The 27,995-nt window shown below is 42.0% G+C and overlaps 1 protein-coding gene across 1 annotated transcript in view; it reads left to right on the top strand.

The window, feature by feature from the left end:
* The window catches only part of MPHOSPH9 (M-phase phosphoprotein 9), an 855,600-nt gene that overhangs the window by 376,947 nt on the left and 450,658 nt on the right, over positions 1–27,995 (top strand). Inside the window, exon 9 of the mRNA XM_053699773.1 lies at positions 12,811–12,936. Within this exon, the coding sequence (XP_053555748.1) occupies positions 12,811–12,936 (126 nt within the window). The remainder of the gene's footprint in view (positions 1–12,810; positions 12,937–27,995) is intronic.

Here is a 27,995-nt window from a genome sequence, read left to right as displayed (position 1 = left end):
AGCGAGGTGGTTAATCCAATTTTTGTTTTGGCCTCACCGAGGCCCCTCAGTGCAGCCTTTGTGCTTTTGTCTGTTGTCATCCTCTTGTACGGCTCCACTAGTTGAGTCCGCATGCTATAATCTATGGTGGATGTAGGAGGTTCCTGTTCAGCCGGCTCTCCATGGACGGGCGGAGACATTCTATGTGAGGGTGCTGCAAACTCAACAGGCTTTATGGAGACTGTTATAAGTTGCTCCAGCGCTTCTGCTGATGGTGCCTTGTCGTATAAGCTTTGTAGTAGCCTTTCTAGTTTCAGGTATGTGGCATCAAGCCTGTTTATCATAGAGTGGTCGCACATGGCTGTCCTATAATAGTTTTTTTTTTACATATAATACTGCTCAATGTCCCTTATTAATTGCGGTTATAAGCTATATAGTTTAAGTTAAGTTGCCCAGAAGTGAGCAAAAACCCCCGGATCACCCGAGGGGGGGAACGCTGCCTAGTAGTAAGCTGCCGCTTTAGGCCTATTACGTCCGAGTCGGATCTCCAGATTCATGTAGAGATCAGATGGGGTATCAGAATATTCCTCTCTTTACGAGGGAGCTATGTATGATGAAATTTTGTATGTATGCTGTCTCTGGGGTCCGATAATCGGCAGATTATTAGAAAATCCTCTGGAGCTCTCGAAAGTGCGTCCTGTCACAAACGCTGTACGGACACGCCCCGTCTTTAGCTATTTTAGCTAGAAGAATTCTGTGATTTAAAAAAAAAAAAAAAAAAAAAAAAAAGAAATCCATATTTCTTTTGTTCTAAGATAATCACTTATAATTGGATTCAATTCTTAACTGTTACTATGGGCTTCAAGATTGAGTTCTAAGACTAAAACTTTAAGCTTATACTAGTTTGGTTGTTCTTATTAAGGAACGAATCCTGAGTTCTTTCCCAAGTAACATGTTTTTAATTGGGGTTCGAAATTAGCTCCCTAATGTTGCGATGCACATGCCGTATTCCAGCTTGGCTGGTAAGGGGCAGGTTAAGACTTCTTTGAAATTTATTTGGTTCTATTTTGTCCAAATTTCTTTGATTTTATTCCAGTAAGGCTAACACTTTCTTTCAGTGTGTTTCTGTCCTATATATTTTGGATACTGTTGAGGCATGGCTGGGTACCCATGGGGTTCAAGCGCTGCTCAGACCTGGAATCTTCTGGGGTTTTTATTCCAGTTCCTTTTCTAGGAACTGGGTTTTGGAGTTTTATTCAAACTATTTTGCCTTTTTGTGGTCATTAATAGCATTATTTGTTTTCTTTAGATACAATAAATTTGTATTCTTCATTTTTCTGTTTTCATTCAGATTATTTCCTGAGGATGCGGATTCTCATATGTTTCACTTGCTCTTCAGGACATAGTTAGAGGATCTTTTTTCAAAAGCTCTTAATTCCTCACGCAAGGGTCACCTTTTTTTTTTAGGTTTCCAGATGGTTTATGTCACTATCTTTGTCTCTATCAGACAAGGGACAATTTGTATTGAGTTCCGTCTGTCGGTACCTTTAGTCTCTATTATTTCCTTCAGTTGCTATATATGCATAGAAGTTTTAACAGCATTGGATTCAATTCCCTTTGCTCATTTTCAATAGAAAGATCCTTTCCAGCTTTTTATGAGTGTTGTTTCTTCAAGAACATGGTTGGAGGATCAATTAACCAATCAGTTTGTTGATTCCTCAGACAAGAGTAACCTTTTTTAGATTTCCGGATAGATTCAGTGTCCATGACTCTGTCTCTGTTGGTCAGGAGACGTCTGAAATTGGTTTCAGCTTATCGAAACCTTCAGTCTCAATCATTCCCTTCGGTAGCCTTATGCATGGAAATTCTAGGTTCTTATGACTGCTGCATTGGACGTGTTCCCCTTTGCTCATTTTCACATGCAACCTCTTCAGCTCTGTATGCTGAACCAGTGGTGCCGGGATTATACAAAGATATCTCATTTAATATCTTTAAAACTGTTTGTTCGACACCCTCTGACGTGGTACAGACCACCATCGTTTAGTTCAGGGGGCTTCTTTTTTTCTTCCAACCTGGACTGTGATCTCAACAGGTGCAAGTCTGACATGTTGGGGAGCTGTATGGGGGTTTCTGACAGCACAATGGGGTTTGGGAAATCTCAGGAGGTGAGATTACCAATCAATATTTTGGAACTCCGTGCAATTTTCAGAAGCTCTTCAGTCATGGCCTCTTCTAAAGAGAGAATCGTTCATTTGTTTTCAGACAGACAATGTCACAACTGTGGCATATGTCAATCATCAAGGAGGGACTCACAGTCCTCTGGCTATGAAAGAAGTATCTCGAATACTAGTATGGGCGGAATCCAGCTCCTGTCTAATCTCTGCGGTTCATATCCCAGGTATTGACAATTGGAAAGCGGATTATCTCAGTCGCCAAACGTTACATCCGGGCGAATGGTCTCTTCACCCAGAGGTGTTTCTTCAGATTGTTCAAATGTGGGGACTTCCAGAAATAGATCTGATGGCTTCTCATCTAAACAAGAAACTTCCCAGGTATCTGTCCAGATCCAGGGATCCTCAGGCGGAAGCAGTGGATGCATTGTCACTTCCTTGGAAGTATCATCCTGCCTATATCTTTCCGCCTCTAGTTCTTCTTCCAAGAGTAATCTCCAAGATTCTGAAGGAATGCTCATTTTTTCTGCTGGTGGCTCCAGCATGGTCTCACAGGTTTTGGTATAAGGATCTTGTCCGCATGGCTTCTTGCCAACCGTGGACTCTTCCGTTAAGATCAGTCCTTCTGTCACAAGGTCCTTTTTTACCATCAGGATCTCAAATCCTTAAATTTAAAGGTATGGAGATTGAACGCTTGATTCTTAGTCAAAGAGGTTTCTCTGACTCTGTGCTTAATACTATGTTACAGGCTCGTAGATCTGTATCTAGGAAGATATATTATCGAGTCTGGAAGACTTACATTTCTTGGTGTCTTTCTCATCATTTTTCCTGGCATTCTTTTAGAATTCCGAGAATTTTTCAGTTTCTTCAGGATGGTTTGGATAAAGGTTTGTCTGCAAGTTCCTTGAAAGGACAAATCTCTGCTCTTTCTGTTCTTTTTTCACAGAAGGATTGCTATTCTTCCTGATATTCATTGTTTTGTACAAGCTTTGGTTCGTATAAAACCTGTTATTAAGTCAATTTCTCCTCCTTGGAGTTTGAATTTGGTTCTGGGGGCTCTTCAAGCTCTTCCGTTTGAACCTATGCATTCACTGGACATTAAATTACTTTCTTGGAAAGTTTTGTTTTCTTTTGGCCATCTCTTCTGCTAGAAGAGTTTCTGAATTATCTGCTCTTTCTTGTGAATCTCCTTTTCTGATTTTCCATCAGGATAAGGCGGTGTTGCGAACTTCTTTTAAATTTTTATCTAAGGTTGTGAATTCTAACAACATTAGTAGAGAAATTGTGGTTCCTTCATTATGTCCTAAACCTAAGAATTCTAAGGAGAGATCATTGCATTCTTTGGATGTAGTTAGAGCTTATTATTATTATTAAAATATTATGTTGAAGCTACTAAGAATTTCCGAAAGACTTCTAGTCTATTTTTTATCTTTTCCGGTTCTAGGAAAGGTCAGAAGGCCTCTGCCATTTCTTTGGCATCTTGGTTGAAATCTTTAATTCATCATGCTTATGTCGAGTCGGGTAAATCTCCGCCTCAAAGGATTACAGCTCATTCTACTAGGTCAGTTTCTACTTCCTGGGCGTTTAGGAATGAAGCTTCGATTGATCAGATTTGCAAAGCAGCAACTTGGTCTTCTTTGCATACTTTTACTAAATTCTACCATTTTGATGTGTATTCTTCTTCTGAAGCAGTTTTTGGTAGAAAAATACTTCAGGCAGCTGTTTCAGTTTGATTCTTCTGCTTATAATTTCAGTTTTCTTCATTATAAGATTTAAACTTTATTTTGGGTGTGGATTATTTTTCAGCGGAATTGGCTGTCTTTATTTTATCCCTCCCTCTCTAGTGACTCTTGCGTGGAAGATCCTCATCTTGGGTAGTCATTATCCCATACGTCACTAGCTCATGGACTCTTGCTAATTACATGAAAGAAAACATAATTTATGTAAGAACTTACCTGATAAATTCATTTCTTTCATATTAGCAAGAGTCCATGAGGCCCACCCTTTTTTGTGGTGGTTATGATTTTTTGTATAAAGCACAATTATTCCAATTCCTTGTTTTTTATGCTTTCGCACTTTTTTCTTATCACCCCACTTCTTGGCTATTCGTTAAACTGATTTGTGGGTGTGGTAAGGGGTGTATTTATAGGCATTTTGAGGTTTGGGAAACTTTGCCCCTCCTGGTAGGAATGTATATCCCATACGTCACTAGCTCATGGACTCTTGCTAATATGAAAGAAATGAATTTATCAGGTAAGTTCTTACATAAATTATGTTTTTCAAAGCTTGCTAGAGTTTATAGTTTATCTGTGACTGTTCCTGCATGGATTTTACCAGCATATTCAAACTACAGCCTTTCCTTTCTCCAACATTGGTGTGTCCGGTCCACGGCGTCATCCATAACTTGTGGGAATATTCTCTTCCCCAACAGGAAATGGCAAAGAGCACAGCAAAAGATGTCCATATAGTCCCTCCTAGGCTCCGCCCACCCCAGTCATTCTCTTTGCCGCTGAACAAGCAGCATCTCCACGGAGATGGTGAAGAGTATGTGGTGATTAGTTGCAGTTTTTTATTCTACTACCAAGAGTTTGTTATTTTAAAATAGTGCTGGTATGTACTATTTACTCTGAAACAGAAAAAGATGAAGAGTTCTGTTTGTGAGAGGAATATGATTTTATCAGCAGTAAATCGTTTGCTGTTTCCACATAGGACTGTTGAGATGAGATAACTTCAGTTGGGGGAAACAGTTGGCAGACTTTTCTGCTTAAGGTATGACTAGCCATATTTCTAACAAGACTGTGTAATGCTGGAAGTCTGCCATTTCCCCTCATGGGGACCAGTAAGCCATTTTCTTAGTCTCAAACAGAATAAAGGGTCTTAATATGGGCTATAGAACTGGTAGACACTTTTATGGGCTAGATCGATTGCTTTATTTGGGCATTTTATACAGCTTTATGTTGAAATTCACACTTTATAAACTTTGGGGAAGTTTTTTTACGTCAGGCACTTTTTTAGACACCTTCCCAGTCAGGAAGGGCCTTCTCTGTAGTAGGCAGAGCCTCATTTTCGCGCCATTACTGCGCAGTTACTTTTGAGAGCAGGACATGCAGCTGCATGTGTGTGGGTCTGAAAGTAGTTGAAAAGGTTCCTAGAAGGCTTCATTTGGTATCGTATACCCCCCTGGGTTTGGTAAAGTCGCAGCAAAGGCTGTAGCTGGGACTGTAGAGGGGTTAAAACTGTAACCGGCTCCGGTTTCCTCATTTTAAGGGTTAAAGGTCTGAAATTCTTTCATAGTTTTTCACATATTCAGTAATAAAGTGTGCCCTGTTTAAAATTTAAAGAGACAGTAACGGTTTTGTTTTAAAACGGTTTTTGTACTTTATTGACAAGTTTAAGCCTGTTTAACATGTCTGTGCCTTCAGATAAACTATGTTCTGTATGTATGGAGGCCAATGTGTCTCCCCCTTCAAAATTGTGTGATAATTGTGCCATAGCGTCCAAACAAAGTAAGGACAGTACTGCCACAGATAATAAAGTTGCCAAAGATGATTCATCAGATGAAGGGAGTAGACATAGTTCTACATCATCTCCTTCTGTGTCTACACCAGTTTTGCCCACGCAGGAGACCCCTAGTACTTCTAGCGCGCCAATGCTTGTTACTATGCAACAATTGACGGCAGTAATGGATAACTCCATAGCAAATATTTTATCCAAAATGCCTGCATTTCAGAGAAAGCGCGTTTGCTCTGTTTTAAACACTGTAGAGCAGGAGGGCGCTGATGATAATTGTTCTGTCATACCCTCACAACAATCTGAAGTGGCCATGAGGGAGGTTTTGTCAGATGGGGAAATTTCTGATTCAGGTAGAATTTCTCAACAGGCAGAACCTGATGTTGTGACATTCAAATTTAAATTAGAGCATCTCCGCGCACTGCTTAAGGAGGTGCTATCTACTCTGGATGATTGTGACAACCTGGTCATTCCAGAAAAATTGTGCAAGATGGACAAGTTCCTAGAGGTTCCGGTGCACCCCGACGCTTTTCCTATACCCAAGCGGGTGGCGGACATAGTGAATAAGGAGTGGGAGAAGCCGGCATACCTTTTGTCCCCCCTCCTATATTTAAGAAATTATTTCCTATGGTTGACCCCAGAAAGGACTTATGGCAGACAGTCCCTAAGGTCGAGGGGGCAGTTTCTACACTAGCCAAGCGCACTACTATTCCTATCGAGGATAATTGCGCTTTCAAAGATCCTATGGATAAAAAATTGGAGGGTTTGCTTAAAAAGATTTTTGTACAGCAAGGTTACCTCCTGCAACCTATTTCGTGCATTATTCCTGTCACTACAGCAGCGTGGTTCTGGTTCGAGGAACTAGAAAAGTCGCTCAGTAGAGAGACTCCGTATGAGGAGGTTATGGACAGAATTCACGCACTTAAGTTAGCTAATTCCTTTATTTTAGATGCCGCTTTGCAGTTAGCAAGATTAGCGGAGAAAAATTCAGGGTTTGCAATTGTGGCGCGCAGAGCGCTCTAGCTAAAGTCTTGGTCAGCGGATGTATCTTCCAAGACAAAATTGCTTAATATCCCTTTCAAGGGTAAAACCCTTTTTGGGCCAGAATTGAAAGAGATTATCTCAGACATCACTGGGGGTAAGGGCCACACCCTTCCACAAGATAGGCCTTTCAAGGCCAAGAATAAGTCAAATTTTCGTTCCTTTCGCAATTTCAGGAACGGACCGGCCTCCAACTCTGCAGCCTCTAGACAAGAGGGTAATGCTTCACAAACCAAACCAGCTTGGAAATCGATGCAAGGCTGGAACAAGGGTAAGCAGGCCAAAAAGCCTGCTGCTGCTACCAAAACAGCATGAAGGAGTAGCCCCCGATCCGGGACCGGATCTAGTAGGGGGCAGACTCTCTCTCTTTGCTCAGGCTTGGGCAAGAGATGTTCAGGACCCCTGGGCACTAGAAATAGTTTCTCAGGGTTATCTTCTGGAATTCAAGGAACTACCCCCAAGGGGAAGGTTCCAAATGTCTCACTTATCTTCAAACCAAATAAAGAGACAGGCATTCTTACATTGTGTAGAAGACCTGTTAAAAATGGGAGTGATACACCCAGTTCCAACCGTGGAACAAGGAATGGGTTTTTACTCAAATCTGTTTGTAGTTCCCAAAAAGAGGGAACTTTCAGACCAATTCTGGATTTAAAGATCCTAAACAATTTTCTCAGAGTGCCATCGTTCAAAATGGAAACGATTTTACCTACAATCCAGGAGGGTCAATTTATGACCACCGTGGATCTAAAGGATGCATATCTACATATTCCAATCCACAAAGATCATCATCAGTTCCTAAGGTTCGCCTTTTCTGGACAAACATTACCAGTTTGTGGCTCTCCCATTCGGGCTAGCCACTGCTCCAAGGATTTTCACAAAGGTACTCGGGTCCCTTCTAGCGGTTCTAAGACCAAGGGGCATTGCAGTGGCACCTTACTTGGACGACATTCTGATACAAGCGTCGTCTCTTTCAAAGGCAAAGGCTCACACAGACATCGTTCTGGCCTTTCTCAGATCTCACGGATGGAAAGTGAACATAGAAAAAAGTTCCCTGTCTCCGTCGACAAGAATTCCTTTCTTGGGGACAATAATAGATTCTTTAGAAATTAAGATTTTCCTGACAGATGTCAGAAAGTCAACACTTCTAAACGCTTGTCAAGTTCTTCACTCTGTTCCACGACCTTCCATAGCTCAGTGCATGGAAGTAGTAGGGTTGATGGTTGCAGCAATGGACATAGTTCCTTTTGCGCAAATTCATTACCATTACAACTGTGCATGCTGAAACAGTGGAATGGGGACTATACTGACTTGTCTCCAGTGATTCAAGTAGATCAGAAGACCAGAGACTCACTCCGTTGGTGGCTAACCCAGGATCACCTGTCCCAGGGAATGAGCTTCCGCAGACCAGAGTGGGTCATCATCACGACCGACGCCAGTATAGTGGGCTGGGGCGTGGTCTGGGACTCCCTGAAAGCTCAGGGGCTATGGTCTCGGGAAGAGTCTCTTCTCCCGATAAACATTCTGGAACTGAGAGCGATATTCAATACTCTCAGGGCTTGGCCTCAACTAGCAAAGGCCAGATTCATAAGATTCCAATCAGACAACATGACGACTGTTGCTTACATCAACCATCAGGGGGGAACAAGGAGTTCCCTGGCGATGAGAGAAGTGACCAAAATCATAAAATGGGTGGAGGATCACTCCTGCCACCTATCTGCGATCCACATCCTAGGAGTGGAAAACTGGGAGGCGGATTATCTGAGTCGTCAGACATTCCATCCGGGAGAGTGGGAACTCCACCCGGAGATATTTGCCCAGTTGACTCAATTATGGGGCATTCCAGACATGGATCTGATGGCGTCTTGTCAAAACTTCAAGGTTCCTTGCTACGGCTCCAGATCCAGGGATCCCAAGGCGACTCTAGTGGATGCATTAGTAGCGCCTTGGACCTTCAACCTAGCTTATGTGTTTCCACCGTTTCCTCTCATTCCCAGGCTGGTAGCCAGGATCAAACAGAAGAGGGCCTCGGTGATCTTGATAGCTCCTGCGTGGCCACGCAGGACTTGGTATGCAGACCTGGTGAATATGTCATCGGCTCCACCATGGAAGCTACCTTTGAGACAGGATCTTCTAGTACAAGTTCCATTCGAACATCCAAATCTAGTTTCCCTCCAGCTAACGGCTTGGAAATTGAACGCTTGATTTTATCTAAGCGCGGGTTTTCGGATTCTGTAATAGATACTCTGGTACAAGCTAGAAAACCTGTAACTAGAAAAATTTACCATAAAATATGGAAAAGATATATCTGTTGGTGTGAATCCAAGGGATTCTCATGGAGTAAGATCAAAATTCCTAGGATCCTTTCCTTTCTACAAGAAGGTTTGGATAAGGGATTATCAGCGAGTTCTCTAAAGGGACAGATTTCTGCTTTATCTGTCTTGTTACACAAACGACTGGCAGCTGTGCCTGATATTCAAGCTTTTGTTCACTCTTTGGTTAGGATCAAGCCTGTTTACAGACCTTTGACTCCTCCCTGGAGTCTGAATTTAGTTCTTTCAGTTCTTCAAGGGGTTCCGTTTGAACCTCTACATTCCATAGATATCAAGATGTTATCTTGGAAAGTTCTGTTTTTGGTTGCTATTTCTTCTGCTAGAAGAGTTTCTGAGTTATCTGCTTTGCAGTGTAATCCGCCCTATCTGGTGTTCCATTCAGATAAGGTTGTTTTGCGTACTAAACCTGGTTTCCTTCCAAAGGTTGTTTCCAACAAGAATATTAACCAGGAAATAGTTGTGCCTTCTTTGTGTCCGAATCCAGTTTCAAAGAAGGAACGTTTGTTACACAATTTAGATGTAGTTCGTGCTTTAAAGTTCTATTTAGAAGCAACAAAGGATTTCAGACAAACGTCTTCTCTGTTTGTCGTTTATTCTGGCAAGAGGAGAGGTCAAAAAGCTACTGCTACCTCTCTTTCCTTTTGGCTAAAAAGCATCATCTGATTGGCTTACGAGACTGCCGGACGGCAGCCTCCTGAACGCATAACAGCTCACTCTACTAGGGCTGTGGCTTCCTCATGGGCCTTCAAGAACGAGGCTTCTGTTGATCAGATATGTAAGGCAGCGACTTGGTCTTCCCTGCACACTTTTGCCAAATTCTACAAATTTGATACTTTTGCTTCTTCGGAGGCTATTTTTGGGTGAAAGGTTTTGCAAGCCGTGGTGCCTTCTGTTTAGGTAACCTGATTGGCTCCCTCCCTTCATCCGTGTCCTAAAGCTTTGGTATTGGTTCCCACAAGTTATGGATGACGCCGTGGACCGGACACACCAATGTTGGAGAAAACAGAATTTATGCTTACCTGATAAATTACTTTCTCCAACGGTGTGTCCGGTCCACGGCCCGCCCTGGTTTTTTAATCAGGTTTGATGAATTTTTTTCTTTAACTACAGTCACCACGGCACCTTATGGTTTCTCCTGTTTTTTCTCCTGTCCGTCGGTCGAATGACTGGGGTGGGCGGAGCCTAGGAGGGACTATATGGACAGCTTTTGCTGTGCTCTTTGCCATTTCCTGTTGGGGAGGAGAATATTCCCACAAGTTATGGATGACGCCGTGGACCGGACACACTGTTGGAGAAAGTAATTTATCAGGTAAGCATAAATTCTGTTTTTTAACCGTTCTGTTGGGCTTGACAGAATATTAAACCCTTTCAGCCAAATGGACCTACCATTATGTGAGGGTATTTACCGGGACCGAAGAGGCTGGACCGGGAGGTTTCGGCGAACGCCAACCGTGTCTTCTATTTCGGCATCCCACTTGGAGGGACGCCAAGACTCTGGCCTTGCTGCAGCTGCCTAGATTTAAAGGGGCCCCATCTTAATTACAGGAATCCCACCTGGAGGACATACTCTAAACTGGGTGTGGGAGTTCCTATAAAAGCTCACCAAGCCCATCACTCTGGCCTGAGTTATTGCCTCACCTAACTTGTTCCTGGCTTCTGAGACCAAGCATACTTACTTGATATCTGTGTATGCTCATTTTGCTCCTGAGACCAAACATACTTACCTGATTCCTGTGTATGCTCAACTTGCTCCAGAGACCAAGCATACCTACCTTGTACCTGCATATGCTCAATTTTTTCCAGAGACCAAGCATAGTTACCTGATACCTGTGTATGCTCACCTTGCTCCTGGGACCAAGCATACTTACCTGATACCTGTGTATACTAAACTTGCTCCTGAGACCAAGCATAGTTACCTGATACCTGAGTATGCGCACCTTGCTCCTCAGACCAAGCATACTTACCTGATACCTGTGTATGCTCACCTTGATCCAGAGACCAAGCATTCCTGAAAGCAAAGCAGACTAACCTGATACCTGTGTGCTCTCACCTTGTTCCTGAAGCTGTACCTATCTGGTATCCCGTGACAGTCTCATCAACGGTACCTGCTGGGTATCCTGTGCCGTCTGACAAATCTGTGTCTACCTTACCAGTGACAGCCTTCTTCAAACCAGCTGTACCTGCTGCACCTATCTGGCATCCTGTGACCGTCTCACCAACAGTACCCGCTGGGTATAATGTTCCTGCTGAGAAACCTGTATCTGCTTCCCTCCCACTAGCTGTACCTGCTGTACCTACCAGCTACTCTGTGACAACCTTTACTGTTTAATTTAAGCACCAGTGTGTATTGGACTTAGTTCCTGCAAACTACTTAAAAGTTTTCTGAACCTTGTATTGGACTTTAGTGTTTTGCATAAGGCCTATGTTTAAGCTTGCTATTTCTGTGATCTTCATTCTGAACTACCAACTGTTCTTTTGCTTATCAATCTGTAAAGCTTTTAAAAAAAAAAAACTTTAATTGTTCTGGGTAACTGTTCCTGCAGTCTGAGTTCCATACACCCTAACCCCCTCTTACACATTAAGGAGCCTAGTGACGTAATAGTACCTCTGTCCATTTTTGTTGGCTTACAGGGGATCCCCCACATTCCCTCATCAACCCGCATCCCCAGAACTTGCCTCGCATCTGAGGCAGTGTGTCTGGGGTGAGTCAGTGCCTGGGAGGTCATGTGCACTGATATTGAATCAAAACAGTAACCTTAAGGGTGGGCGGCCCAGCGGTGGAGGGTTGAGGGAGGAGGATGCAGGGGCAGGAGGAGGATGAGCTAAAGAAAACAATGTTTGGAAGGGAGATGGAGGGATGGGACTCTACACTACAGATTTTTTTTTCCAGGTGTTGGGGGGTGGCTACAACATAATCTCGGGTAGGTGGGGAATGTAAGTGGGGATCACTATGCTACAGCAAAAAAATATTTAAAAAAAAGTAAAAACATACTCTAAACTGGGTACTGGCATACAGCTGCCAGTACCTAAGATAGCCACCGCTAGAGGGAGGGGGGATGGTTAGAGAGCTGATTGAAAGGGATCAGGGAGGTGGGAGGGTTGAGTTAGAGATCTTTACACTGCAGACAAAAAAAAAAAAGAATAATTAATACAAAATAACAAAAAGCCCTAAACTGCATACTGGCAGATTCTCTGCCAGTACCTAAGATGGTGGGGAGTAGAGAGGTATTTTGGATGGATCAGGGTGGTGGGAGGGTAATCCCTGCATTACTATACTATTTCCCTTACCAGCTAACTAATGTACCCCTTTACTGCTGGGCATTTCAGAAGTGTGGTGTGGAGCTGCAATTAGCGGCCTTCTAATTGCCAAAAAAGAATTGCAAAGCCATGCATGGCTGCTATTTCTGAGATAGGGACCCCAGAGAACCTTTTACAACCATTCTTCTTGCAGTTGTTTTGTGAAAAAGTTAACAATTATTTTCTATATGATTGTATTTGGCTGCATAAAATATATCAAAATGGGCCTAGATCAGTACCTTAGGTTTTCTACATAAAAAATATAGTTTTGATGGGTAAACAAAAGAAAACAAGGCTCTATTTCTGTTAAAATGGAGTGTTGGCAAAAATGCTAAAAATTCTCCGGTCTTCTGGGCAAGTTTTTCTCTGAAATTTCTGGTCTTTAAGGGGTTAAACTGTTTTTTCCCAATTCAAAAACATTGTTTTTTTTAAAAAAATTACATATAGACTTATTTAATAGGTGCATTTTTTCCTTTTAGCAGGTTTCCAGATCAGATGAAAAAAGAATTCCATCCTTAACAGACATATATCAGCAAAAACAAAAAGAAAGTACCATGTACCCTGAATGGAAGCCTTTATCACCGTCACAATACACTCACCCTCCTGAGGTATCATTTATTTAGTCATGAATCAGCATGTTTTGTTTGCGTGTATGTATACCACATTTATAAATAGGAACACATATTGATATAAATATTATTTTAGTAATACCGCGTACAAAGCATTCAGATACCTTAGTGTGTATGTGCATGTATGTTTATGCAAAATATTTATATTGTCATCTGCTCCTGGGTTTTTATCCACTGCAGCAATTATCAGCTCAAAGACTCTATGTTAGGGCTGAAGTTGCACAAAGCTTTAAAAATAAGATTTACCTTGGTTAGCAGTTAGCACACTCGCTTTTGTAGAGAGAGGTCATCCCACAGATTGCAGTTATGCCAGACTCTGAATATAATAATTTACAGTTTATAGAAATAACACAGACACTGTTTCACTCTGCATTTTCTACACAATGGTCTAAGATTTAAAGCAATAATAATACTATATTGTCACATTATTACATGTTATTGTGTAACAGTAGCAGTATTCTTCAGAAGGGACTTGTGTTCATCCACCAGAGCGTCTACCAAAAGCTCAAGTCTACTTTTGTTGTCTATGTTAGGGTCTCTAGAACAACCTTGATCTTTTGTGGAGGTGAGATATGAAGCCTTAAAAGGAGAGGTTCACTGTTGAAGTTCTAGAGGTGGTTGTTTAATAGATTTATCTGTTTTCATCTGTATTCTGGTTGCCATGTAATTTATATGATAATATTAATAAGAAGAATAAAAAGGGAATTGAATGATAAAATCTGTGTTTAAAATAAATAAATACATGTCAAAAAAATAAAGATACCAGGACTTGCTTCAGTATATTCTTTTCATAAGTGATAATGTTCAACAAGATAAACCTGAGAAATACTGACAGCTGCAGTGGATGCTGCTGGTGGATGCAAAATGAGTGCAGAACGCGTGGGTTTCTGGGGAAGAAGTTTCTACTGAGCATGTGCACAAGCTCACAGGGTATACGTATACTAGTCTGTGATTGGCTAATATCTGTCACATGATATAGGGGGGCAGAAAATGGGAGAAAAAATAATTTGCCAGAAAAAGTCTACTGCTTATTTGAAATTCTCAGTGTTATTGCATTGTCTTTTTATTATGCACTTGTTAATTATGCAATTCTACTGTATTTAGTGGTCATTGATCATTATACTTTTCTCACATTGCAGTAGTCCAATATATTCCTTCTTAAGAGTTTTTAATCTTCTATTTAAGATAATTTGATTTCCTTCTTATAGACATTGCTAAATTGGAAAGATTAATTAGTACCATGCTCTTTCAATCATTTAAATGCCTTGTGTTTTCTCTTGTAAGGTGTATCCAGTCCACGGATCATCCATTACTTGTGGGATATTCTCATTCCCAACAGGAAGTTGCAAGAGGACACCCACAGCAGAGCTGTCTACATAGTCCCTCCCCTAACTGCCATATCCAGTCATTCTCTTGCAACTCTCAACAAGCATGGAGGTAGTAAGAGAGAAGTGGTGAAATGTAGCTGTTATTTTGCTTCAATCAAGAGTTTATTATTTTTAAATGGTACCGGAGTTGTACTATTTTGTTCCAGGCAGAAAAATAGAAGAATCTGCCTGTGATTTTTTGTGATCTTAGCAGGTTGTAACTAAGATCCATTGCTGTTCTCACACATGACTGAAGAGAGAGATAACTTCAGCGGGGGAATGGCGTGCAGGTTATCCTGCTATGAGGTATGTGCAGTTAAGTTTTTTCTAGAAGATGTGAAGGCTAGAAAAAGCTGATACCAAATTTATGTAAGGTAAGCCTGAATACAGTGATTTAATAGCGACTGGTATCATGCTTACTTTCTGAGGTAATACTCTTTTATATTTACAATATAAAACGTTTGCTGGCATGTTTAAACGTTTTTATATATACTTTGATGATAAAACTTTATTGGGGCCTAGTTTTTTTCACACGGCTGGCTTAAATTTGCCTAGAAACAGTTTCCTGAGGCTTTCCACTGTGTTACTATGAGTGGGAGGGGCCTAATTTAGCGCTTTTTTTGCGCAGTAACTTTTACAGACTGAGACATCCAGCTTCCTCCAGGAGTCCCCTGAATGCTATAGGACATCTCTAAAGGGCTCTTAGGCTTTCCAAAATTGTTTGTTGGGGAAGGTAGGCCCACAGCAAGGCTGTGGCAGTTTGGTGTGACTGTTAAAAAACGTCTATATCGTTTTTTTGATCCGTTTTTTGAACTAAGGGGTTAATCATCCATTTGCAAGTGGGTGCAATGCTCTGTTAGCTTATTATATACACTGTAAAAATTTCGTTTGATTTACTGCCTTTTTTCACTGTTTTTCAAATTCTGACAAAATTTGTTTCTCTTAAAGGCACAGTACCGTTTCTTATATTTGCTTGTTAACTTGATTTAAAGTGTTTTCCAAGCTCTCTAGTCTCATTGCTAGTCTGTATAAACATGTCTGACATAGAGGAAACTCCTTGTTCATTATGTTTAAAAGCCATGGTGGAACCCCCTCTTAGAATGTGTACCAAATGTACTGATTTCACTTTAAGCAATAAAGATCATATTCTGTCTTTAAAAAATTTATCACCAGAGGAATCTGACGAGGGGGAAGTTATGCCGACTAACTCTCCCCACGTGTCAGATCCTTTGACTCCCGCTCAAGGGACTCACGCTCAAATGGCGCCAAGTACATCTAGGGCGCCCATAGCGTTTACTTTACAAGACATGGCGGCAGTCATGGATAATACACTGTCAGCGGTATTAGCCAGACTACCTGAATTTAGAGGAAAGCGAGATAGCTCTGGAGTTAGACGAAATGCAGAGCATACTGACGCTTTAAGAGCTATGTCTGATACTGCCTCACAATATGCAGAAGCTGAAGAAGGAGAGCTTCTTTCTGTGGGTGATGTTTCTGACTCAGGGAAGATAATGACACCTGATTCTGATATCTCTACATTTAAATTTAAGCTTGAACACCTCCGCGTGTTACTCAGGGAGGTTTTAGCTGCTCTGAATGACTGTGATACAATTGCAGTGCCAGAGAAATTGTGTAGACTGGATAAATACTATGCAGTGCCGGTGTGCACTGATGTTTTTCCAATACCTAAAAGGTTTACAGAAATTATTACTAAGGAATGGGATAGACCAGGTGTGCCGTTCTCTCCCCCTCCTATTTTTAGAAAAATGTTTCCAATAGACGCCACCACACTTATGGCAGACAGTTCCTAAGGTGGAGGGAGCAGTTTCTACTCTAGCAAAGCGTACTACTATCCCTGTCGAGGACAGTTGAGCTTTCTTAGATCCAATGGATAAAAAGTTAGAGGGTTACCTTAAGAAAATGTTTATTCAACAAGGTTTTATCATACAGCCCCTTGCATGCATTGCTCCTGTCACTGCTGCTGCGGCGTTCTGGTTTGAGTCTCTGGAAGAGGCTTTACAGGTAGCGACTCCAATTGGATGAAATACTTAACAAGCTTAGAGCACTTAAGCTAGCCAATTCTTTTGTTTCTGATGCCATTGTTCATTTGACTAAACTAACGGCTAAGAATTCTGGTTTTGCTATCCAGGCGCGCAGAGCGCTATGGCTTAAATCATGGTCAGCTGACTTTACTTCAAAATCTAAGCTGCTTAACATTCCCTTCAAGGGGCAGACCCTATTCGGGCCTGGTTTGAAGGAGATTATTGCTGATATCACTGGAGGAAAAGGTCATGCCCTTCCTCAGGATAGGTCCAAATCAAGGGCCAAACAGTCTAATTTTCGTACCTTTCGAAACTTCAAGGCAAGTGCGGCATCAACTTCCTCTAATGCAAAACAAGAGGGAACTTTTGCTCAGTCCAAGACAGTCTGGAGACCTAACCAGACCTGGAACAAGGGTAAGCAGGCCAAAAAGCCTGCTGCTGCCTCTAAGACAGCATGAAGGAACGGCCCCCTATCCGGGAACGGATCTAGTAGGGGGCAGACTTTCGCTCTTCGCCCAGGCATGGGCAAGAGATGTCCAGGATCCCTGGGCGTTGGAAATTATATCCCAGGGATATCTTCTGGACTTCAAGGCTTCCCCCCCAAAAGGGAGATTTCACCTTTCACAATTATCTGCAAACCAGATAAAGAGAGAGGCATTCTTACACTGTGTACAAGACCTCCTAGTTATGGGAGTGATCCATCCAGTTCCAAAGGAGGAACAGGGACAGGGATTTTACTCAAATCTGTTTGTGGTTCTCAAAAAAGAGGGAACCTTCAGACCAATTTTGGATCTAAAGATCTTAAACAAATTCCTCAGAGTTCCATCATTCAAGATGGAGACTATTCGTACCATCCTACCTATGATCCAGGAGGGTCAATACATGACTACAGTGGATTTAAAGGATGCTTATCTGCACATTCCGATACACAAAGATCATCGGTTTCTCAGGTTTGCCTTCCTAGACAGGCACTACCAGTTTGTAGCTCTTCCCTTTGGGTTAGCTACAGCCCCAAGAAATTTTACAAGGTTCTGGTGTCGCTTCTGGCGGTCCTAAGGCCACGGGGCATAGCAGTGGCCCCTTAGTTAGACGACATCCTGATTCAGGCGTCAAACTTCCAAATTGCCAAGTCTCATACGGACATAGTGTTGGCATTTCTGAGGTCGCATGGGTGGAAGGTGAACGAGGAAAAGAGTTCTCTATCCCCCCTCACAAGAGTTTCCTTCCTAGGGACTCTGATAGATTCTGTAGAAATGAAAATTTACCTGACGGAGTCCAGGTTATCAAAACTTCTAAATTCCTGCCGTGTTCTTTATTCCATTCCTCGCCCTTCGGTGGCTCAGTGCATGGAAGTAATCGGCTTAATGGTAGCGGCAATGGACATAGTGCCGTTTGCACGCCTACATCTCAGACCGCTGCAAATCTGCATGCTCAGTCAGTGGAATGGGGATTACACAGATTTGTCCCCTCTACTAAATCTGGATCAAGAGACCAGGGATTCTCTTCTCTGGTGGCTATCTCGGGTCCATCTGTCCAAAGGTATGGCCTTTCGCAGGCCAGATTGGACAATTGTAACAACAGATGCCAGCCTTCTAGGTTGGGGTGCAGTGTGGAACTCCCTGATGGCTCAGGGATCGTGGACTCAGGAGGAGTCACTCCTTCCAATAAACATTCTGGAACTAAGAGCGATATTCAATGCTCTTCAGGCTTGGCCTCAGCTAGCGACAATGAGGTTCATCAGATTTCAGTCGGACAACATCACGACTGTGGCTTACATCAACCATCAAGGGGGAACAAGGAGTTCCCTAGCGATGTTAGAAGTCTCAAAGATAATTCGCTGGGCAGAGATTCACTCTTGCCACCTATCAGCTATCCATATCCCAGGTGTAGAGAACTGGGAGGCGGATTTTCTAAGTCGACAGACTTTTCATCCGGGGGGAGTGGGAACTCCATCCGGAGGTGTTTGCACAATTGGTTCATCGTTGGGGCGAACCAGAACTGGATCTCATGGCGTCTCGCCAGAATGCCTAGCTTCCTTGTTACGGATCCAGGTCCAGGGACCCCAAGGCAACGCTGATAGATGCTCTAGCAGCGCCTTGGTCCTTCAACCTGGCTTATGTGTTTCCACCGTTTTCTCTGCTCCCTCGTCTGATTGCCAAAATCAAGCAGGAGAGAGCATCGGTGATCTTGATAGCGCCTGCGTGGCCACGCAGGACTTGGTATGCAGATCTGGTGGACATGTCATCCTTTCCACCATGGACTCTGCCGCTGAGACAGGACCTTCTACTTCAAGGTCCTTTCAACCATCCAAATCTAATTTCTCTGAGGCTGACTGCCTGGAGATTGAACGCTTGATTTTATCAAAGCGTGGTTTCTCCGAGTCAGTCATTGATACCTTAATTCAGGCACGAAAGCCTGTCACCAGGAAAATCTATCATAAGATATGGCGTAAATATCTTTATTGGTGTGAATCCAAGGGCTACTCATGGAGTAAGGTGAGGATTCCCAGGATATTATCTTTTCTCCAAGAAGGATTGGAGAAAGGATTGTCAGCTAGTTCCTTAAAGGGACAGATTTCTGCGCTATCTATTCTTTTGCACAAGCGTCTGGCGGATGTCCCAGACGTTCAGGCATTTTGTCAGGCTTTAGTTAGAATCAAGCCTGTGTTTTGAAACCTGTTGCTCCACCTTGGAGCTTAAATTTGGTTCTTAAAGTTCTTCAGGGGATTCCGTTTGAACCTCTTCATTCCATAGATATCAAACTTTTATCTTGGAAAGTTCTTTTTTTGGTAGCTATTTCCTCGGCTCGTAGAGTTTCCGAGTTATCTGCTTTACAATGTGATTCTCCTTATCTGATCTTCCATGCAGATAAAGTAGTTCTGCGTACCAAGCCTGGGTTTTTACCTAAGGTGGTATCTAATAAGAATATAAATGAAGAAATTGTTGTTCCGTCTTTGTGTCCTAATCCTTCTTCAAAGAAGGAACGTCTATTACACAATCTGGACGTGGTTCGTGCTTTAAAGTTTTACTTACAAATTACTAATGATTTTCGTCAAACATCTGCTTTGTTTGTTGTCTACTCTGGACAGAGGAGAGGTCAAAAGGTTTCGGCAACCTCCAGAAAGGATTACAGCTCATTCTACTAGAGCTGTGGCTTCCACATGGGCCTTTAAAAATTAGGCTTCTGTTGAACAGATTTGCAAGGCGGCGACTTGGTCTTCGCTTCATACTTTTTCAAAATTCTACAAATTTTATACTTTTGCTTCTTTGGAGGCTATTTTTGGGAGAAAGGTTTTACAGGCAGTGGTTCCTTCTGTTTAAGTACCTGCCTTGTCCCTCCCTTCATCCGTGTACTTTAGCTTTGGTATTGGTATCCCACAAGTAATGGATGATCCGTGGACTGGATACACCTTACAAGAGAAAACATAATTTATGCTTACCTGATAAATTTATTTCTCTTGTGGTGTATCCAGTCCACGGCCCGCCCTGTCATTTTAAGGCAGGTATTTTTTTAATTTTAAACTACAGTCACCACTGCACCCTATGGTTTCTCCTTTCTCTGCTTGTTTTCGGTCGAATGACTGGATATGGCAGTTAGGGGAGGGACTATGTAGACAGCTCTGCTGTGGGTGTCCTCTTGCAACTTCCTGTTGGGAATGAGAATATCCCACAAGTAATGGATGATCTGTGGACTGGATACACCACAAGAGAAATAAATTTATCAGGTAAGCATAAATTATGTTTTTTCCTATCTCTCCTAACAAATTTTAATTTAGCCTTGTTGGTTTTGATTTATTACTTTTATCTCCATGTCGTTTGTGTAGAAATGTATATTTATTCAATTGGTATTTCAAAACCTAATAAACAGTGCATAATAGAAATGGTTTTACTCTAACATCTATAAAACATAGGGAAATCAGCTAATATGAATAGGCATCTAAGATTAAAGGACCATAAAATATATTAGATCAACATAATGAACATGTGCATAATAAAAAAGACAATGCTATAGCATTTACTTTGAATTTTAAATGAGCAGAAATGTATTTCTGACAAATTTAAAAATGTATTACTAGTACAGGTATTTGATTTATTTAGCTCTTTCACATGGTATAAAGTTAACATTCAAAAGTCATATATGCTAAAGATCATTGAAGGGACATAAAACAAATTGGGATAGAGACAAAATATAATATGTACTTTAATTACTTTACCTGCAAATTTATACTACAATGCCTCGCCATTAACCCTTTCTTTTAAGTGTCTGAATTGTAAAGTTCTAACTCCCCCACACACATTTCCTTCTATGGTTGTATTTATATCTATTGTTGCTTTGGTAGAATGCAAAAATGCACAGTGATTATCTGCTGGAGCATGCCTAGAAGTTGTGAAATCAGTTGAAATACAATGCTTGTGTCTAAACACTGATAGGGGGGTTGTGGAGCAGACTGCTCCAGACAACATGACAATGTAAGTTTATTGCTTATTTTTGAAAATTATTTTAAAATACTTGCCAGCAATTTTTAAACAATTTTTTTATGCAAACTATTTTTTACTTAATTAGCCCTTTTAGGATATGCACAGACCCTTTTTACAGTACTTTAAAAATAGGCATTCAATTAAAGCTTCTCCATTTGATACAACCAGTAAATGTATAATTTATCTTGGTATTAAAATCAGCAAATCTCCAAAAGACTCAAGAAATGGAAAACTCCCAATTCTGTTGTATGTAAAGATTATTTAAAGGGACAGTCTAGTCCAAAAAAACTTTCATGATTCAGATAGGGCATGTAATTTTAAACAATTTTCCAATTTACTTTTATCACCAATTTTTCTTTGTTCTCTTGGTATTCTTAGTTGAAAGCTTAACCTAGGAGGTTCATATGCTAATTTCTTAGACCTTGAAGGCCGCCTCTTAAGAATGCATTTTAACAGGTTTTTCACCACTAGAGGGTTGTTAGTTCATGTTTTTATATAGATAACACTGTGCTCGTGCACGTGAAGTTACCTGGGAGCCATCACTGATTGGCTAAACTGCAAGTCTGTCAAAGAACTGAAATAAAGGGGCAGTCTGCAGAGGCTTAGATACAAGATAATCACAGAGGTAAAAAATATATAAATATAACTGTGTTGGTTATGCAAAACTAGGGAATGGGTAAAAAAGGGATTATCTATCTTTTAAAACAATAACAATTCTGGTGTAGACTGTCCCTTTAATTCAAGATGATCATTAATTAAGAATTGGTCCTTCAATAATTCATTTGCACTTAAAGAATCTTCAGAATTCATGCCTATAAAAAGATTGTGCTCATTATGATTGAAGGAAATTGGAAAGTTTACAATTATATGTTGTATCTGAATTTTGGTGTTCCTTTAAAACTGGAGGCCAAGTAGATGATTAAAGGGACACTGAACCCAAATTTTTTCTTTTGTGATTCTTATAGAGCAAGAAATTTTAAGCAACTTTCTAATTTACACCTATTATCAATTTTTCTTCATTCTCTTGCTTTCTTTATTTGAAAAAGAAGACATCTAAGCTAAGGAGCCAGCCAATTTGTGGTTCAGAATCATGGACAGCACTTGTTTATTGGTGCTGTCCAATCAGCAAGGACAACCCAGGTTGTTCACCTGGGCCTGCATCTAAACTTAAATTCTTGCTTTTCAAATATAGATACCAAGAGAATAAAGAAAATTTGACAATAGGAGTAAATTAGAAAGATGCTTAAAATTGCATGCTCTATCTGAATTATGAAAGAAAAAATTTGGGTACAGTGTCCCTTTAAATACTAATACAGCTGTGTCGAATTTCTCCTGTGTTTGTGTGTCTGTCTGTGTTAGAAATTAGGCTTTTCACTATATTTCACACTGAGTGGACTAGTAACTTTTTTCCTTTTTACTGGTAAAGGATATTATTCTACCCTTACATGAAAGAGAGGGAAAAAAGACCTGTAATAATTACAGTTCTTTGACTTTGAGATAAGACAGCAATCCATATTTCTCTTACATGGTGTATCCAGTCCACGGATTCATCCTTACTTGTGGGATATTCTCAATCCCTACAGGAAGTGGCAAAGAGAGCACACAGCAGAGCTGTCCATATAGCTCCCCTCAGGCTCCGCCCCCCCCAGTCATTCTCTTTGCCGCTCTAACAAGTAGCATCTCCACGGGAGGGTAAAGTGAATGTGGTGTTAGATTTGTAGTTTTTATTTCTTCAATCAAGAGTTTGTTATTTTAAAATAGTGCTGGTTTGTACTATTTACTCTGAGGCAGAAAGTGATGAAGATTTCTGCTGAGAGGAAAAAGATTTTAGCATGTTTTAACTAAAATCCATTGCTGTTCCCACACAGGACTGTTGAGTACCGGAGAACTTCAGTTGGGGGGAACAGTTTGCAGGCTTAACTGCTTAAGGTATGCTCAGTCACTTTTTTTCTAACAAGACTTGGTAATGCTAGAAGACTGACAGAAATCCCCATGTGGGAAGGTAAGCCATTTTCCGAGACTCAGTATAGAAGGATGGCTTAGTTAAAGGGCTTAAATCACTGGTGGACACTGTTATGGGGAAAATCGATTATTTTATTACTATAATCTGATATTTGCACAAGTGTTTGTTACACTTTTTGGGGTTTTATACGCCTGGCATATTTGTAGACACCGAATTTGGCTTAGGAAGGCCCCACAACTCCGGAGTGAAGAGGGAGGGGGCCTGATTTTCGCGCCTCAGTTGCGCAGTTCTTTTGCAAGACAGCTTCATGCAGCTTCACGTGTAGAGTCCAGAGATTGCAGGAGGACTCCAGGGAGGCTTATTTTCGACTAAAACTAATCCCCAAGGAAGGTAGGGCCACAGCAGAGACTGTGGCATGGTGCTGTAGTGTGTTAAACCGGTGGCATGCTTCAATTTGCTCCGGTTTGGGCAATAAGGGGTTAATTGTATTGAAACTTAGTGTGCAATCATTTCAAAGCATTAGGATCATATGATGAAAATTTCATAAAGATTGGATGTTTTTTTGAGATTTGGTAAAAAAGTGTGCGCTTGTTATTATTTAAAGGCACAGTACCGTTTTTTCAAAAAGTGTATTTGAGTGCTGTCTAAGTCTGTATAACATGTCTGAGCCTACAGATAGACCCTGTTCTATGTGTTTAAAAACCATGGCGGTACCCCCATTGCATTTGTGTTTAAAGTGTGCTAAGGTATCTAAACATTTTAATGACCATGCAGTGACACTTAAAAATGTAGCCCAAGATGATTCTTTGACGGAAGGTAATGAGGATAGTCCTTCCTCTCCCCATGTGTCGACACCAGTTACGCCCGCGCAAGCGTTGCCTAGTACCTCTAGCGCATTGGCCCCTATTACATTACAACAATTAGCAGCAGTCATGGATAATTCCCTTGCGGCCTTTCTATCCAAACTGCCAGTTTTTCCAAAGAAGCGTGATAGCTCAGTTTTAAGAACAGAGGATGAGCAATCAGAAGCTTTGGATGATTTATCTGTTGTACCCTCACAACACTCTGAAGTGGCAGTGAGGGATGGTCTGTCCGAGGGAGAAATTTCTGACACAGGAAAAGTTTCTCAGCGGGCAGAGTCAGATTCCTTAGTGTTTAAATTTAAGCTGGAACACCTCCGCGTACTGCTTAAGGAGGTTTTAGCTACGCTGGATGATTGTGACCCCATGGTGGTCCCAGAAAAATTGTGTAAAATGGACAGGTTTTTAGAGGTCCCTGTATTCACTGATGCGTTTTTTTATCCCGAAGAGGGTGGCGGATATTGTGACTAGGGAGTGGGAGAGACCAGGTGTACCTTTTATTCCCCCCCCCCCCCCTATCTTTAAGAAAATGTTCCCCATAAATGACCCCAGGCGGGACGAGTGGCAGACGGTCCCTAAGGTAGAGGGAGCAGTTTCAACACTTGCTAAGAGTACAACTATACCAATAGAAGACAGTTGTGCTTTTAAAGACCCTATGGATAAAAAATTGGAAGGTTTGCTGAAGAAAATGTTTGTTCAGCAAGGTTTCCTTCTTCAGCCAATTGCCTGCATTATTCCTGTAACTACTGCAGCAGCTTTTTGGTTTGAGGCGCTGGAGGAGTTGCTCCAGAGGGAGACTTCATATGACGAAGTCATGGATAGAATTCATGCTCTAAAGTTGGCTAATTCTTTTATCACTGATGCCGCTTTCCAATTAGCTAAGTTAGCGGTGAAAAATTCAGGTTTTGCCATTATGGCGCGATGAGCGCTTTGGCTCAAATCATGGTCGGCTGACGTGTCGTCCAAAACAAAGTTACTAAACATTCCTTTCAAGGGAAAGACCCTTTTTGGTCCCGAGTTGAAGGAAATTATAGCGGATATCACTGGGGGGAAGGGCCATGCCCTCCCGCAGGATAGACAGTTTAAGGCCAAAAACAAGGCTAATTTTCGCTCCTTTCGCAACTTCAGGAGCAGACCTGCTGCAACCTCTGCTGCCGTAAAGCAAGATAACGCTTCACAGCCCAAAGCAACCGGGAAACCCTTGAAGGGCTGGAATAAGGGTAAACAGGCCAAGAAGCCTGCGCCTGCTACCAAGACAGCATGAAGGAGTAGCCCCCGATCCGGGACCGGATCTAGTAGTGGGCAGACTCTCTCTCTTTGCTCAGGCTTGGGCAAGAGATGTTCCAGATCCCTAGGCATTAGAAATTGTTGCTCAGGGGTATCTTCTAGAATTCAAGGACTCTCCCCCAAGGGGAAGGTTCCACATTTTTCGTTTGTCTTCAGACCAGACAAAGAAACAGGCGTTCTTACGCTGTGTTGAAGATCTTCTAAAGATGGGAGTGATACACCCAGTTCCAATTGCAGAACAAGGACTGGGCTTTTACTCAAACCTGTTCGTAGTTCCCAAAAAGGCCAATCCTGGATCTAAAAATTCTAAACAAATTCCTCAGAGTTCTATCTTTCAAAATGGAAACCATTCGGACAATCTTGCCGATGATCCAGGAAGGTCAATATATGACTACCGTGGATCTAAAGGATGCGTACCTACATATTCCTATCCACAAAGATCACCATCAGTTCCTAAGGTTCGCCTTTCTGGACACGCATTACCAGTTCATGGCCCTTCCTTTCGGGTTGGCCACCGCTCCCAGAATTTTCACAAAGGTGCTAGGGTCCCTTCTAGTGGTACTAAGACCGCGGGGCATTGCAGTAGCACCTTACCTAGACAACATCTTAATACAGGCGTCGTCTTATCACAGAGCCAAGGCTCATACGGACATTGTTCTGGCCTTTCTAAGGTCTCACGGGTGGAAGGTGAATGTAGAAAAGAGTTCTCTGTCCCCGCTCACGAGGGTTCCCTTCCTGGGAACACTAACAGACTCGGTAGAAATGAAAATATTTCTGACAGAGGTCAGGAAGTCAAAGCTTTTAACTACTTGCCGAGTTCTTTATTCCATTCCTCGGCCTTCTGTGGCTCAGTGCATGGAGGTAATCGGATTAATGGTTGCGGTAATGGACGTTGTCCCTTTTGCCCGAATTAATCTAAGCCCACTGCAACTGTGCATGCTCAAACAGTGGAATGGGGATTATGCAGATTTGTCTCCTCAAATACAAATGGACCAGAACACCAGAGGCTCTCTTCTCTGGTGGTTGTCTCAGGATCACCTGTCTCAGGGAATGAGTTTCCGCAGACCGGAGTCGATCATTGTCACGACCGATGCCAGTCTGTTAGGCTGGGGTGCGGTCTGGGACTCCCTGAAAGCTCAGGGTCTATGGTCTCAGGAAGAATCTCTTTTTCCTATAAACATTTTGGAACTGAGAGCGATATTCAATACGCTCCAGGCATGGCCTCAACTAGCGGAGGCCAAATTCATCAGATTTCAGTCGGACAACATCACGACTGTAGCGTACATCAATCATCAGGGAGGAACAAAGAGTTCCCTAGCGATGAAGGAAGTAACCAAGATCATCAAATGGACGGAGGATCACTCCTGCCATCTATCTGCAATTCACATCCCAGGAGTAGACAACTGGGAGGCGGATTTTCTGAGTCGTCAGACTTTCCATTCGGGGGAGTGGGAACTCCACCTGGAGGTTTTTGCTCAGCTGACCCAGCTATGGGGCATTCCAGAATTGGATCTGATGGCGTCCCGTCAGAACACCAAACTTCCCCTTTACAGATCCAGGTCCAGGGATCCCAAGGCGGCATTGATAGATGCTTTAGTAGCGCCTTGGTCGTTCAGTCTAGCTTATGTCTTTCCACTGTTTCCTCTTCTCCCAAAATCAAACAGGAGAAGGCTTCAGTAATTCTGATAGCGCCTGCGTGGCCACGCAGGACTTGGTGTGCAGACCTAGTGGACATGTCATCGGTTCCACCATGGAAACTGCCATCGAGGCAGGATCTTCTAATACAAGGTCCTTTCAAGCATCCAAATCTAGTTTCTCTGCAACTGACTGCTTGGAGATTGAACGCTTAATTGTAGCTAAGCGTGGGTTCTCTGAATCAGTTATAGATACTCTGATCCAGGCCAGAAAGCCTGTCACCAGGAAAATTTACCATAAGATATGGCGGAAATATCTTTGTTGGTGTGAATCCAAGGGTTACTCGTGGAGTAAGATTAGGATTCCAAGGATATTGTCTTTTCTCCAACATAGGTGTGTCCGGTCCACGGCGTCATCCTTACTTGTGGGATATTCTCTTCCCCAACAGGAAATGGCAAAGAGCCCAGCAAAGCTGGTCACATGATCCCTCCTAGGCTCCGCCTTCCCCAGTCATTCTCTTTGCCGTTGCACAGGCAACATCTCCACGGAGATGGCTAAGAGTTTTTTGGTGTTTAAATGTAGTTTTCTTCTGTTATGTGTGATCAGTCCACGGGTCATCATTACTTCTGGGATATTATCTGCTCCCCTACAGGAAGTGCAAGAGGATTCACCCAGCAGAGTTGCTATATAGCTCCTCCCCTCTACGTCACCTCCAGTCATTCTCTTGCACCCAAAGACTAGATAGGAGGTGTGAGAGGACTATGGTGATTATACTTAGTTTTTATAACTTCAATCAAAAGTTTGTTATTTTACAATAGCACCGGAGCGTGTTATTACTTCTCTGGCAGAGTTTGAAGAAGAATCTACCAGAGTTTTTCTTATGATTTTAACCGGAGTAGTTAAGATCATATTGCTGTTTCTCGGCCATCTGAGGGAGGTAAAAGCTTCAGATCAGGGGACAGCGGGCAGTTGAATCTGCATTGAGGTATGTAGCAGTTTTTATTTTCGGAATGGAATTGATGAGAAAATCCTGCTATACCGTTATAATGACATGTATGTATACTCTACACTTCAGTATTCTGGGGATGGTATTTCACCGGAATTACTCTGTAAAAGTACATTAAACCTTTTAATAGGTATTTAATTCATGTTAAACGTTTTTGCTGGAATGTAGAATCGTTTGCATTTCTGAGGTACTGAGTGAATAAATATTTGGGCATTATTTTTCCACTTGGCAGTTTGCTTGTTTTGATTATGACAGTTTCGTTTCTCTCTCACTGCTGTGTGTGAGGGGGAGGGGCCGTTTTTGGCGCTCTTTGCTACGCATCAAAAAATTTCCAGTCAGTTACACTTATATTTTCTGCATGATCCGGTTCATCTCTAACAGAACTCAGGGGTCTTCAAAC

Source organism: Bombina bombina, chromosome 2 (genome assembly GCF_027579735.1).
Source record: "Bombina bombina isolate aBomBom1 chromosome 2, aBomBom1.pri, whole genome shotgun sequence".
NCBI classification, from domain to species: domain Eukaryota; kingdom Metazoa; phylum Chordata; class Amphibia; order Anura; family Bombinatoridae; genus Bombina; species Bombina bombina.
The sequence above is the reverse complement of the archived record's forward strand: the minus strand, read 5'-3'. Positions and strand labels throughout refer to the sequence as shown.